Genomic DNA, 16,475 nt, shown 5'->3' with positions numbered 1-16,475 from the left:
ATTGTTCTCCATATTGATTGGATCAGTTCATAACTTTCTAAAGTGCATTAGTGTTCCTATTTTCACACATTCTATATAAGATTAATTATTTTCCTTTTTTTTCCCCTCATATTATCTAGTCTGATAGGTGTAAGGTGATAGATACTTGGTCATCATTTTTTTTTTTTTTTTTTTTTGCATTTCACTGATCAAAAGTTATTTAAAACAAGTTTTCTTATGCCTATAGTTAGCTATGATTTCGTGATCTGAAAACTGCCTATTCTTTGACCATTTTTCAGTTGGAGAATGGCTTGTATTCTTATAAATTTGACTCAGTTGCTATGCCCAAAGAATTTCTGACAGTGGCTAATATGGGCCTATCTTCATGAGACTGTCTATCAGACAACAGTTTTTATTGATAATATAGTCAGGGCCTTTCCATTTTATTGGAATTTGCTAGATCCTGTTCTTTGTATCTCCAGTTTTTATCACAGTGGCTTGTACATAGTAGGTATTTAATACATGTTTGTTGAATATTGATGTCAGAGTTTGTGCTTTGTTGATAGAGCCCTCAAGAACTTAGGTATCATCTCTGTATTTTGATGAGATATTTAAATAGGAAATTACAACTGTCATACCAAAAGGCATATGTTTAACTGTAACTACTAAAATCTATATTCTTTTTCCTACAGATCCTGAGAGCCAGTTGTATGACATTGGATATGTCCAAGAAGATCCCCCTGCCTGCCCTGATGAATTTGATGACTTTGTTACTTATGAGGCAAGTATCATGAAAAAAATCAGGGGCTTGTGGTAGGAGGCATATTTAAAATAACTTGGTGTCTGGCATATAATAAGTACCTAAAAATGGTTGGTTGAATTGAGTTTAGTGTTAAGTAAAGACTCTATGATTCAGTTAATGAAACAGATCAAACTATGAAGAATGTTTTAATTTATTTGTTTGTTTTAAATTTGCTTTAACAAGAGTTTGATTTTAAATGTGTATGTGCATTGTTTTAGCACACAACTTTTTAAAAAATCTATTTATTTTTTTAAAATAGTTTTTATTCACCAGATATATGCATGGGTAATTTTACAACATTGACAATTGCCAGACCTTTTGTTCTAATTTTTCCCCTCCTTCCCCTCTCCCAGATGGCAGGTTGACCAATACATGTTAAATATGTTAAAGTATAAATTAAATACAATATATGTATACATGTCCAAAGAGTTGTTTTGCTGTTAGTACACAACTTAGAAAAACTTTATGTTGCCAGCAGTGATAGTGTCATTTATCAGACTGATTAAGAACCTACCATGTGGAAGGTGTTATAAGATCCTTGGAGAGGCATAAAGATCTCTGCTTTACAAGGAGGAAATGTGGTCTTAGAATGCTGGACTTAGAGTCAGGAAGGCTCAGATTCAAATCCCACTTTTTGACACTAGCTGTGGTATTAATCAGAGCCAAATAAATAGATTGACCAACCCTAAACTAAAACTTTGTGGCATACCATCATTGAGGTAGTGATTTATAGATAATGAGTGAGCAAAGGATATTGAGAAGTGTTCAGACAGGAAGGAGGAGAACCAAGACAGAACAGTGTCATGAAATGTTAAAACAGAGAAAGTGGCCAGTAGGACAGGGTGGTCAGCAGTGTCAAATTGCAGCAGAGAGGTCAGGCATGATAAGGACTGAGAAAAATATCATTAGATCTTGTGACTCCAAGATCATTGATAATTTAACAACCAAGCCATTTAACTTCATTCACTTAGTCTGTTTCACCATTTATAAAATGAAAATAATAATACCTCAGAAGGTTGTGGTGAAGGTTAAGTGAAATACTATATATAAAACATTTTGCAAATTTTAAAGCACTATAATTACAGATTGGGATTGGGAGATGATACAATGTAAAATATATCCATATATAGGTATTATATCTATCTGTCTATCTATATATATGTATATATCTGAATATAATACAAATTTGAATATTAGTGCTAGACATTAATCATTAAGAAGGATTGGGATTAGCTACATAGGAGGAATACAAAGTACTGTGTAATCAAATGAGAGCCTATTGATTTTGTTGTTGTAGGTCTAACTGAAGCCTCACTGAATTACTGAAAATATATGTGATATGCTCTCCTGTAACTGCGTAATTAATATTCGCAATTTTTGGAGAAGAAGATCTAAGAGCTAACTTTTATAAACCCATGCTTTGAGATATTAATGAGACACCCTGTGTAAACTAACATCTCAAAGTCTATTGTCAAATAGGATAGAGTAGAATGTTATATTCTGTGATGTCAGAATCCCCTTTCTATTTAGGTTACCAGAAAAGGGCAGCTCAGAGGACTGTGAGTTTTTAATTTATCAAAACTTTAAAACAAAAATTTCAACCATGTTAAGAAGATTAACTAATCTATGCTTTTTAGCTTTGGCTTCTCTTCCTCCTTCCACATGTAACCAGGGCTATTGTTACAGTGAATTGTCACCTATAATTGTAGGCCTTTTGTTCTCTACTGGTGTTGAATTTTACAGCCTGAAAGCACAGTTACTGAAGATAAGTTGTTAGAATTATTCTTTTACCAAACTCTGCTGGCTCCATAGAATAAGAAAAGATACAAGGAGAATTAATATCTGGCTGGCTTCAGATGTTTTTAAGAAAGGCTTCAAAATGTACTTTAGACATTTTGAAGATCCTTTAAGTCATAAAGATTAACTTGTGATGTGGAAAAAGCATGAGACTTGGAGTTTGAATGTGGAACTAGTTCAGAATTTGCTTCATCCAGGGCTATCTCCAATCGTCCTAATCTATATCTGGCCACTGGACCCAGGGGGAGAAAGTGAGATTGATGACCTTGCATGACCCCCTTACTTAAATCTAACTCGCTTGTCATAACATTACCTCCCTAATGTCATGGTCCTCTTTGAGAACAAAAGACAAACAGCAAGTTTAGAATTTGCCATTTTCTGACTTGGACAAATTATTTAATTGGGCCTTATGACTATCATTTTCACAATAACCATTTGTATATGATTTTAGGAACAGCTCAGTGTCTGTGAGTAGGGCATATGAGTGAGAGTAGGATTAGAAGAAAGTTGGTCTTTGAGCTGGGAAACCTGTGTTCCTGTCCCACCCCCAAGACAGACTGGCTTTGTGGTGCTGTGAAGGGCTTGCCTGACACTGATAGGGGGAGTTTTCAAATTTAGGGGTTCCCTATAACAGTGATATCCCTGGAGCAGTCCCTCTTTATATCCTTTACAACTTTTAATATGCATAGTGCTTTATATCTGCATCATCTCATTTGATCATATTCTCATTCTTAGAGTTACTCTGAGTGTGATTATCCCTGGGGCTGAGAAAGGTTAAGTGACTTGTTCATGGCCAATCAATCAAGTGTTTATTAAGTGCTTACACTTTGCTTGGCACTTTGCTGGTGTGGAGGTGAGATTTGAATGCAGGATTCTCCTGACTATAAGCCCAGTACTATTTCAGCCAGACTACAATGCCTCTCACAAGGATCCTTCCAGCTCCCTGATATTGTTGTAATTAATATCCTCAATACTTAGACGCCCCATATTTATTACTGTCAGGATTCAGCTATATCTGTTTTCACATCTCAGTGAAGATGACATCACTTGGACATGCAGTTATTAAAAAATCTTATTGAAGCTAGGGAAATGACTTTTAAAAATTGGTTAACCTATTTTTTTTTATTTTATAATTATACATTTTTTGGCAGTATATATGCACGAGTAATTTTTTTTATAACATTATCCCTTGTATTCATTTTTCTAGATTTTCCCCTTCCTTCTTCTACTCCCTCCCCTAGATGACAGGCAATCAATACATTTTACATGTGTTACAGTATAACCTAGATATAATATATGTGTGTAAATCCAATTTGCTTGTTGCACGTTAAGTATTGGATTCCGAAGGTATAAGTAACCTGGGTAGATAAACAGTAGTGCTAATATTTTACATTCAATTCCCAGTGTTCCTTCTCTGTGTGTAGTTATTTCTGTCCATCATTGATCAGCTGGAAGTGAGTTGGATCTTCTTTATGTTGAAGATATCCACTTCCATCAGAATACATCTTCATTTAAAAAAAAAAAAATGGTTATCCTGATTATCATAAGGAAACCTGAGAGTCAAAAAGGCTCATGGTGATTGGATTAGGCATTTAGATTCATCAGTCCTATACTATCTCTGGATTAGAATGACTTGAATTTCTTTCCCTAAGCCCTGTCTTTAGAGGGAATCCCCATGCTACTACACCTGGGCATTAAGCTGGGAGATAGACCTTTCTTTGAACACTTTCCTGGTTCCATAGAATAAGAATAGACCCTTATCACTGAAGAAGGAAGAATATTTAAGGACATCACCATAGCCTTACAATCAGAAAATATTCATTAAGTCTCTTCATTATGTCAGGCACTGTGCTACAAGCTGGGTATAAATAGAATAGTGAGACTGTCTCTGCCTTTAAGCAGCTTCCATTCTACTTAAGTGGATATAGCATATTCACATGTAAGTAAAAATATGATCTATTAAAAATAAATACAAAGTGTTTTGGGAAGGTGGGGTTCTAAAACCTGGGGGAATCAGGAAGAAGCTCTTAACAGAAGATAGCATCTCAGCCAGCAGTGAAAGGGCTGGACTTTCACAGAGAGCAGTGGTGGTGCATAGAGACAGCAGATGAAATGTCATGTATTGTGAGGATACAGCAAGTGAGCCAGTTTGGGCAGAGTACAAAGTGTATGAAAGAGAGTAAATATGTAACCTATCTAGGCTGGAAGGAGATGGTGCCACATGGTGAAGGACTTTAACTGCCAGAGGAGTTTGTATTATAGCTTGGAGTTTATGGGGAGCCCTATAAACTTCTTGAACAAGGCAGTGATAAATTCAGAGTGGAGAGACTATTTTGGTAGCTGTGTGAAGGAGGGTTAGATGTGAGCAAGACATACACATGAACCCAAATATTGAGGCTCTTAATCCAGCCATAGATAATGAGCCTGGGTGAAGGTGGTGTTATGAATGTAGAATAGGGGACAGTTGAAAAAGATGCTGAAATAGAATTGACAAATTTGATGGATGTAAAGTAACACCACACCCCAAATCACCAAAGCCTAGAGGTAGGCTCCTCTTATTCTTTGACCCCTTCCTTCCCCAAATACATAACTCTCTAGGTTTTTTCCTCCCAGTCTGCCATTTTATATCTTGTTTTCCTCTGCACAGTGGTCCTTATTCATTTTAATCTGATTTTGCTTACATTTCAATATTACTTATTCTACCTCTACCCTCATAAGATACACTGGTTTCAATAGCATTACCACTTTCTTCCAAAAACAACAAATCTCTGCATTTATTGACCACTCATTGGCTACAGGTACATTAAAAGCATGAGTCATAAGCTTAGACTTTAAAATCAGAAAATCCTGATGCCAAATAAAAATTTGGTTCCTAAGTGCTGGTAGCTTCTCTTTTTGAAGTATTGCTTCCCTGAAATCTTAACAAGGGTAAAAAAAGAGTTAAGCAATTGTTGTGGTACATCTAAAAAATAATATAGAATTGTTCTGGGCTGTATAATTAATATAAGTATAAACATATATGTATTTATATGTATATTTGAAGTATCAAAATATTGGTTTGCTACTAGTGTAGTTATGTATAATTATATTTAACTATTATATATATGCATACATATATAATTAATTGTATATATAATTTAGTTTTATATATACATAATTTTATAATAGGTTCCATTCTTGAAATAAAAATGAGAAAATGAGAGTTTTTTTGGGAGAGAAATGGGGAGATAGGCCTATAATTTTACCAGTATAAGGATTTCCCTGTATGAAAATTCTATCTATTGATGAGGATTGGCAGTTTTTTTGCTACTTAAAATTTTTGGTTAAACGACTTTTCCTATATAGTCATAAAACTATTATTATATGTCCATGACAAAACTTGAACTCATGTTTTCCTCACTCCAGATCAGGTCCTCTATTTCTTTTAAGGAGTTGAAACAAAATTTTAGACTTAAAACAATTTAAAGTAACTCCAGAAAGAATTATCTTTCAGTGGAACTCACCCTCTTCATTTTGAATCTGGATAAATATTCAAAACTCTGTTGTAGCTAATTCTTTTGTTAAATTTAATTTAGATTTTTGAAATGGTTCTTAAATGATATCTAAAATGTACAAGCAACCACAATAGTGTCTACTAATTTTGAGATTTTTATTATATGATATTTTATTATATCTTTCTTATATTTTTTTCTATATGGGTTTTGGTGTCACAGAAACCTAACAATCTTATAAATTAAGATTTTCAGAAAACAAATCTCTTGAAAACAATATGGCATACTTTGAAAAATTAATTTTTATTTTCAGTCTATGGTCAAAATAAACCAAGATATATTATGCTAATGAATAAAATGCATTTCCAAAATATGTGGCAACAGAAATGAAAAATGTTCTCATTTTTACCATCCTTTTGATCTTCTACATGTAAACTTATGTTGTAGGGTCTTTTTTAGTGGATAACAAATATCAGGACTTTTTAAACTTTTTCTATTTGTTACCCTTTTTGCCCAAGAAATTTTTACATGATCCTAGGTATGTATGTATGTAAACCAAACATTTACTGATAATAAATCATAATTTTGTGACCCCCACATTAATTACAAGACCCTATATGGAGTTGCAACCCATAGTTTAAAAAGCTGAGCTATAGAGTAACTATATTGAATTTGACTACTCATAGGCTGTATAGAGGACTAAAAGTAAATTGATTTCATTTGAACACTTATTAAATACCCACTACATACAAAACTTTGTGTTGGCTGCTAAGAGAAGTAGTAATTATGATGTTTCTGTCATTGGTTAATGAAAGAAAGATTTTATGACATGTAAGATTATAAGAATTAAACCTTAAAGATTATTTCAACATTTTCATTTTATAAATAAGGAAATTGATGTCCGGAGAAATTAAATGACTTAATAGAGATACTAAATAGCAGATCCAGGATTTTATCAGATTCCCTGACTCCAAAGTCAGCATTCTCTCTATTCTTCCATGTTTCTCAGAGGAACAAAATGAGATCTAGAGGGTTTATGCTTTGCCTAAGCTTACACAGATTACAAGGAATTATTAGGAATCTGTTTTTTTTTTTCAGTTCAGCAAATAGTTATTAAATAACTACAATGTACACTATAGTGGGTGAGATGTATTATTTAGAGCACCTGTTCTCATGAAATGTATCACCTACTAGAAATATGTCATGCTTTTTAATAAACATAGGACAAAATAATGCATAAATCAATGAAAAAAGTGTTAGATCAGGTAGTATATGTATATGATCATTAACAATGTAGGGAACCAGGAACATGATATGGTTATCCAGATTTATGCCTAATGTCTGGAGTTGATATAAAAATGGTTTGAAGGAAGGAAAGTGGAGATGGGAAGATATGCTAAGAGACTTTATATATAGTCCATATAGTCCTGTTAATAAGACGATAGCAATGGAAATAGATAATATGGAATGGATGTTTTATAGTAGGATCAACAAAACTTGATAACTTATTCCATATGAGATAATAGAAGAGACATTTATGGTAGCATTAAAGGTATGAGCTTGGGAGAAGCTCATAGAAATAGTGAAATCAGGATTTTGGAGGAAAGGTGGTAAATTCAGTCTGTATTATTGCATTGGAGCTACCAGTAAGGCAGATCCTAAGGCATTTGAAAAATGTGAGCCCAGAGTTTGGGAAAGGGATCAGAGATTGAGATGGAGATTTAGATTTAGGATTTCCTGGTGCAGAGGTGATAGTTTAAACAGTATGAGTATAATAAGATTGCCAGGGGGAGAAGATGGAAAAATAAAAGAGAAATTAAAGAAAAGACATTTGGTGATACTTATCTTAACCTTTAAGAAAAGGAAAAGGAGCTATTGTAGGATAAGGAATATTTAGAGAGGGATGAGAATCATGTAAGTGTGTTATGGTGTCTCAGACAACTGGAAGTTTTTGTTCATCCTTTAAAATTCACTTCAAATGCTACTCCCACAAAGTTTCCCTTAATTTTTTTTTTATGCCCCAGCTCCTCAAATCAGTAGTGATCTTTTTCCTTCTTAGGTAGCTAATCTTTACTTGTATCTTCTTAATACACTGCTTATATATTATTTGTTCATAATTCATATGCAAAATTCATCAGAAGTAAAAAAACAAAATCAGACATCTTTCATTCATTCCTTTCATCCATTCCTAAAGATTAAGATCCAAGTCAAACCAAAAGCCTCGTAGTTAAAACCTAGAATAGTTTTCTAAATAAATCATTTAATATTGGTCATTTCTAAGAACAATAAAAGTATCCATTCTCTCTAGAATAAATTATGAATTGCCTTGACAAAATATAGGCTCTTTCAAAATACAAGCCCACTTTCTTCCATTACTTAGCTATGTCAAAGTAATGGTAAACTGATTATAGAGAACCATATTGCTTTGGAAGAGTATGGTATCAATATTACGGGTTATATTGTTAGTTTTTAAAATTTTTTACTGATTTCCTTTAAGTCCAAATTCCTTTAAGCTTTACCTGATTTCTTTTGAGTTTTCTTTGGGCTTCTGTTCAAGAACTGAATGTAAGTGTAGTAATAAGTCTGTTAGACATTGCAATGCAATACTTCCCTCTACTGGTTATAAAGTGCTTGTTTTTAGGCAAGGGCTCATGGAAGATTAAATTTTAAGATTTTCTCATTTTGGGGAATAAATTGTGTTCCCACAAAAAATTTGAAAATAAATTTTATTATAATTATGGAAATGCCTTTTTAAAATTTTGATTATTTTGAATAAAATTAAGGGGAAAACTATTTAGTAACTTATTGAGAAATTCGTCTTTTTGAAAGCTTTAAAATGCAAGCCTAGCTAATATCCTTTTATCTTTTAAATTAAATAGTAGTTATATCGATAGAAAAAGCATATATTTTATCAAGACAATTTGTAATTTATCATAGACAAATTAGGTACTTTATTTCTTCATAAAAATGACCAACAAAGGAAGTTTAAAATTATTTTTATAGAACTATTCTGGTATTTAACAAGCTACTGGCTTTTACTTTGACTTTTATCATAGTAATCAAGAATAAATTAAGTGAAAGATGCCTGATTTTGGTTATTTACATCTAACGAATTTGTTGGAGATGCCCTGATTTGGCCATTTTTTAAAAGTATGCCTGATATTATGGTATGATCATAATCTAGTACATTGGTTTCCAGATATTCTCTATAAAAAGAACCTTTTGGCTACTTCCTTAATTATAGATTTCCCTATCCCTAAAATAATAGTTCTTCACATCCTTTATATAAGAAGTCTCATAGATATCTACAGAGGTAAGACTGGACAGAAGGAGAAAAAATAGATGATGTTGTTTAATCTCTTTTGGGATTCTTTCATAATTATGGTAGTTAGGGGGAAAATTCAGGTTTTCTAAGTATGTCAGCAAAGTGGAAAGATTGGAGTGTTGAGGGTCATCTAGAATGTAGGAGAAAGAAGGAACAATCTGAAAGAGTTTCTGAAGGGAGTAATTGGCAAGGCACAAAGAGATCCAGGTCAAAGCAGAATTAATAGCATAGATTGTACACAGAAATTGTTTCTATTATGCTTTCTTTCTTCTTGACTCTCTCACTGCTGCTTTCTTGGTTATAGGGGGTGGGGGAGAATGTTAATAAAAATGATAGGGAAATGTGCCTTTGCTAACATATTGTTACCTTGAAGGTTAGTAGCTCAAGAACAAAAGCCTTTCTGTTTTGAGTGCTGAGGCTAGTTTGTTAAAACAAAACTCAACATGGAGTACTTCCTGAACTTTGCTTCCCTCCTCCTTTGGTCAGAAATAGCTGGATGTTTAATAGAGCATAACTGGGAGCAGATTAAACTTTTTTGAGGTGGTGATACACCTTCAGGTGAACACACACGTTTCATGTGGAAGAGACTCCAACACTACTGCCCAAAAGGAAGGCTAATAAATTCATGTTAGCTCAAGAAATCAGAACTTAAGTGCAATTGGAAATCTCCTAATGTTGCAGGTAAGAAGTTGTATCTGTCTTTAATAGAAAATAATTGATTTTGAAATAAATACTTTGTATATCCATTTCGACTCTCTTAAGTGTATAGTAAAAAAAATTTTTTTTAAATCAATAATTGCCAAGTTGAAGATATCTGGAACTAATTATTAGCATTCTTTCTTACTTTGGAAAAAGAGAAAAACTGTATATTATCTTTTCATACACAAAATATACTGAACCAGGACCACAAAATGTTCACTTATTTTTAAGTTATTTATTTGAAGCTTCTAACTCTTAATATTTGTGGTTTTTTGAAGAATAAGCTAATGTTAACTAATTAATTACATTTTGTCATGTGGCATACTAAATTTGTCCAAAGTCAAGATAGAATTGAGTCATGTGAAGAAAAATCTTAAAAGGTAGTAATTTGGTTAGTCAGAACTGAGTGTTAATATATTCAGAAATTTCTAGATATTATTAAATCTTAGCTATTCAAAACTCAATTAAGTTAGAGTTCAGAATATAGTCTATTTAAATACATAATATATTTTAAATATTTTTTTCTAAATGAAAGATATGTATCTACTTAGCTTGTGAAGGAGTTTTCCAAGTAAAAATGTATAGAGGGCAACACTTATTAACAAAGGTCTAAAATTAATTCAGAAAAGATGGAGGTTTGAAAGACTTCAAGGAAGTAACAAAAATAATCTTATTAGAAAAGTGGGACAAAAACATTTCTCTAATGTTAATTGGTTTGAAACTCAGGGGCTTTCATTAGGCCAATTATTAATTTTGATGCCCACAAATAAACTCTCTTCTCCTTTTCCAGCACAACTCCTTTTAGACCTTGCACCTCTTAATCCTTTCATTCTTTCCCTTCACTTTGCTGTTTCCTCAACTTTTTAAGGGGACTATGGGCAACTTTTGTTATCTGACTAAATTTCCTAGACCTATTGTTTCTGTTTTAATATTTGTTTCTCCACACTTGATCCTTCTGTCTCAGTTTTATATCTATATCTATATCTATATCTATCTATCTATATATATATATTCCCACTGGAAGTGCTTTATCATATTCAGAAAGCATCTAATGTGGATGTTTAATAAATATTTATAACAATTTTGGATCTAATGATCCCTGTGATTCTCATTTATGATACTGAGGAATGATAAATGTGAAAGTGAAGTATCTTATAAATGAAAAGAAAAGCACTATATCAAAAATATAATTTGTATCTAATTTAACTTTTTTGAATGGTAAGAAATAAAGCTTTCTGTAAAAAATGTGGAATTATCATGGGCAGAAATTAATATTTTTTTAACTTAAGAATCTACATTTACTGATATTCAAATATAGAGGATTAGATTCTCATTCATGACACTTTGAATCATGGTATCATATTGTATTAAAGTTGGAAGGAACCTTTGCCCTTTTCTACCCTTGCTCTCCTTCATTTTGTAGACGAGGAAACAAACTCAGACATACAGTGTTTTGCCTAAGGTTACAAAGATAGGATAAAAAAGAATGAAGATACCAAGATGTCTGCTTCAGATTTTGTGTAGAACAAGTCAAGACTAACTTTTTTTTTAAATGTTGAGATTATTTCTGCAATTAGCTGGGTTTTTTTAAAGATGTAAAGTAGATTAAAGTGTTATTTTTCCCAGAAACTCCAATTCAAAGTAATACTGGTTATTGATTGAATAGTTAAACATGATGTACTTGTAATTTGAATAAATACATTTAATCTTTGTCACATCTACTTGTGGAGAAAAAAATTAGTTTCAATAACAAAAATGATCTTTTCCTAACATACTCTTTGAGTTTATATGTTACTAAACCAAACAGGTGCTTATCTTGGCATCAGAGCTACATGAAAGAAGAAAATATGTCATCATCAGTTTATTATAAAAAGTAATCTATAAACATAAATGCTTTTAATTAAAAAAATATTTTAAGAGAACAAATAAAACTATTCTTTGTTTCTGGTATTTGGAAAAAAACTTTTTTGGAAAAAAAGATATCTTTTATTAGCTACTTTTCTCCCTTTCTTGATCAAGTAAGAATAGTGTTTAATGTCTCAGACAAAATTCCTGTAGCTTGTCTGAGGGTTTATTAGTTAATGTTTGAAAAAGAAAACAGTTCTGTTCTAGGGATTGATGTACTTGCCAAACACTAGGTGGGAAAACACAAACATGATTTGTTAAGAAAATTCAGGTTGTGGGGTAGCTAAGACTTGTATTAAATGGTGTTTTATAATTAGATTTTGGGGGCAACTCTAAAAGTTTGTTAAACTTTCTTCTACCTCAGAATTCTATGACTGTAGTTCTTAAAAACTTCCAATTAGTGAATTATACTGAATATTTATTGTAAGTAGTTATAAAATTATACTTTAAAAAACAATATTCCCAAGAAAATGTGATGTGTTATCTACTATGTGGAAAGGGGCTTTTTCAAAAGTAAAAGTGGTTTGTCAAAACAATTTTTAAAACTCCCTTTTCATTGAAATCTTATACTTTTTGTCCCCTGCTTTTATGACTCTAAATTTTTTTCTTTTAAAAAATTTATTTTGAACTTAATTACCAAAAAAGAACATTTCCATCCACATAGCAGAATATAAAAGAAAATTCTTAGTTTTTGCACAAACAAAACCAATGCAACCAACATTAGGAAAGCAGAATACTGAAAGATTTTTTTTTTTTTTTTTTTGCAGAAAGTGTTTCTGATAAAATTTCTCAAATATATAATTGAGTCAAATTAATAAGACTACAGTTGATTAATGGTCAAGGGATACAAACAGACAGTTTTCTTTTTTTTTTTTATTCATTTTTCCAAATTATCCCCTCCCTGCCTCCACTCCCTCCCCCCCTCATGGCAGGTAATCCCATACATTTTACATGTGTTACAATATAACCTAGATACAATATATGTGTGTAAATACTATTTTCTTGTTGCACATTAATTATTAGCTTCCAAAGGTATAAGTAACCTGGGTAGATAGACAGTAGTGCTAACAATTTACATTCGCTTCCCAGTGTTCCTTCTCTGGGTATAGTTATTTCTGTCCATCATTGATCAACTGGAAGTGAGTTGGATCTTCTTTATGTTGAAGATTTCCACTTCCATCAGAATACATCCTCATACAGTATTGTTGTTGAAGTGTATAGTGATCTTCTGGTTTTGCTCATTTCACTCAGCAACAGTTGATTTAAGTCTCTCCAAGCCTCTCTGTATTCCTCCTGCTGGTCATTTCTTACAGAGCAATAATATTCCATAACCTTCATATACCACAATTTACCCAACCATTCTCCAATTGATGGACATCCATTCAACTTCCAGTTTCTAGCTACAACAAAAAGAGCTGCCACAAACATTTTGGCATATACAGGTCCCTTTCCACTCTTTAGTATTTCTTTGGGATATAATCCCAATAACAGCAATGCTGGGTCAAAGGGTATGCACAGTTTGACAACTTTTTGGGCATAGTTCCAAATTGCTCTCCAGAATGGCTGGATTCTTTCACAACTCCACCAACAATGTATTAGTGTCCCAGTTTTCCCACATCCCCTCCAACATTCATCATTATTTGTTCCTGTCATCTTAGCCAATCTGACAGGTGTGTAGTGGTATCTCAGAGTTGTCTTAATTTGCATTTCTCTGATCAGTAGTGATTTGGAACACTCTTTCATATGAGTGGAAAGAGTTTCAATTTCATCATCTGAGAATTGTCTCAAACAGACAGTTTTCAAACAAAGAAATCAAAACTATCTATAATCATACAAAATACTCTACACCATTATTGATTAGAGAAATCCAGTTAAAACACCTCACAGGGGCAGCTAGGTGGCACAGTGGATAGAGCACCAGCCCTGAATTCAGGAGGACCTGAGTTCAAATGTGGGCTCAGACACTTAACACTTCCTAGCTGTGTGACCCTGGGCAAGTCACTTAACCCCAGCCTCAGGGGAGGGGGGGAACACCTCACAACCATAAGATTGGCTAATGTGACAGAAAAGAAAAATGATAAATGTTGGGGGGATATGGGAAAATTAGAATGCTAATGCACTATTGGTGGAGTTGTAAGCTGATCCAACTATTCTGCAATTAGTTTGGAAGTATGTCCAAAGTGCTATAAAACTGTGCATAATACCCTTTGATCCCACAATGCCACTATTAGATCTGTATCCCCAAAATATTAAAAAACAAAAGAGTAAAGACCTATTTGTACAAGAATATTTATAGCAGCTCTTTTTGTGGTGGCAAAGAATTGGAAATTGAAAGGATGTTCAATGATTGGGGAATTGTTGAACAAGTTGTGGTATATAATTTTAATGAAATATTGTAAGAAATGACAAGCAGGATGATTTCAGAAAAAACCTGGAATTAACACAAACTGATGCAAAATGAAGTGAGCAGAACCGGAAGAACATTGTCTTCAGTAACATCAATATTATAAGATGCTCATCGTAAATGACTTGGATATTCTCAGCAATACAATAATCTAAGACTATTCTGAAGAACTCATGATGAAAAATGCTAACTCCAGAGAAAGAACTGATGTATACACAGATGGATGAATCCAAACTGAAACATACTGATTTTCATTTAATTGTGTGTATGTGTTTTCTTTCATAACATAACTAATATGGAATGTGTTTTGTATGATTATACATGTATAACCTATGTCAAAGTGCTTACTGTCTTAGGGAGAGTGGAGGAAAGGGAGGGATGAAGATAATTTGGAAATCAAAATTTTTTTAAAATGGATGTTGAAAATTGTTTTTACATGATAATTGGGGGAAAATAAAATTTTTTTTAAAGAGTAAATTCTGTAAGAATCTTGATCTCCAAGTCACACCATTTGCTTAAAATTAAAAAGCATATAAATGTTACTTTCAAAACTGTCCCAATTGTCTGTTTCTTTCTGAATTTCCATCTGTTCTTTTCTGTGCATTTTTAAAAATATCTCTTTCATTTTTTAAGATATTGTAATATTCCATTGTATTCACATACCATAATTTGATCGCCATTCCTTAGGCAAACTAAGGCACTCTTTGGAGTTTTCATGTTTTTCTCCCCTTCATTTTTTCTTTTTTCTTCTCCATTAGGAAATTGGTTTTGCTTATCTCTATTCTCTCCTTGGTATTATACTCCCTCTTAAAACATCATATTCCTGCCATCCCTGCTTGGCTCCTTGTTGAGATTCACATATTTCCACATCAAACTTTGTAAATGTGTTTGTCAGTTCAACTCTCCTTTTTCCATTTCAAATAAGTATTAGGTTTATCTGAGACCCACTTTCCCATCTCTTACTCATGGTTGTATATACTTCTTCTCATGCAACCAATTATGGGAAATGGTATATTTTCTTTACTGGTATATTCCTTCATTTACTCTTCCTTTTTTAAAATTTTCAGTTCTAAATTCTCTGCCTGCTTCAACCCTCTCCTTTACTCATTGAGAGGGTGAGAAATATGATACCCATTCTACATGTGAAATCATTCAAAATATATTTCTATATTAGTCATGTTAAAAAAAAAGAAAGAAAGGAAGGAAGAAAGAAAGAAAAGAGGAAAAAAAAACATACTTTAATCAGCAGTTTAACAGTTCTTTCTCTGGAGATGGTTAGCATTTCTCATCATGAGTCTGAAATTGTTATAAGCCATTGTATTAACCTAAGTAAGTTAGTCACTTCACTTAGTTTGGCAGTTTTATTTGCATATAATTTGGCCAAGTAGCTCCTAATAATTGCTTTAATTTCATCTTCATTGGTTGTGCATTCAGCCATTAATATTGATTCTGGTAATTTGGTCTCTTCCCAAGTCCTTTGTATTGGTATCCATCTCTTTGGGTTAGGCCCTGTATTTCCAGAGCCCTTTCTCAAGACATCTCAAAACAAAGTGTTAGGGATTTCAGAAACACTACACCTGGGCTGTCCTGGTCTGAATGTTGCAACAGCACTAAGCTTTCTGCTTACTCTGGCCCTTTCTTCTGAAGTCTTTTGCTCTTGCTGTGTCCAGACACATAAGTCTGCAGATACATGAGTCTGTCTTTTTAATCTGCTGAATAGCCCAGTAATGGCACTCACTTTATTGAATTAGGACCACTTTCTTATTGTCTTAGGTCTTCTGGCTGATTTTTTATATACTTCTAGGGTAGAAAAAAATTACATATAGTGTTTTGCATTAGTTTTCTTGATTTTTATTCAGTTTGGTGTTAATATAAGGTTTTGTTGGAGTGTGTATGTGGGAATTGGGCATTCTCTTGTTTATGTATTAATTTTAGCAGGAAATAATAATTTTTTCTTAAAGCCTAAGGTTGCTTTTTTCTTTATGATAACATTTATTTTTCTCATATGAACTTGTACCTTCCTGATTTTTAATGTATGGCCCTGATTCTTAGCATAGAGTTGTTTCTCAATTT

General features: G+C 32.7%; 1 protein-coding gene across 4 annotated transcripts in view; it reads left to right on the top strand.

Moving 5' to 3' along the window:
- RAB11FIP3 (RAB11 family interacting protein 3) overlaps positions 1-16,475 on the top strand; it is a 147,117-nt gene that overhangs the window by 70,340 nt on the left and 60,302 nt on the right. For 3 of the 4 annotated variants that reach the window (XM_074279805.1, XM_074279807.1, XM_074279806.1), the window contains exon 3: positions 672-760. In XM_074279805.1, the coding sequence (XP_074135906.1) occupies positions 672-760 (89 nt within the window). Of the gene's footprint in view, positions 1-671; positions 761-9,940; positions 10,076-16,475 lie in introns of those variants that run through there. The other variant, XM_074279808.1, reaches the window with a different exon arrangement.

Source organism: Sminthopsis crassicaudata, chromosome 1 (genome assembly GCF_048593235.1).
Source record: "Sminthopsis crassicaudata isolate SCR6 chromosome 1, ASM4859323v1, whole genome shotgun sequence".
Classification (NCBI taxonomy): Eukaryota; Metazoa; Chordata; class Mammalia; order Dasyuromorphia; family Dasyuridae; genus Sminthopsis; species Sminthopsis crassicaudata.
This window is presented reverse-complemented; position numbering and strand designations above follow the sequence as displayed.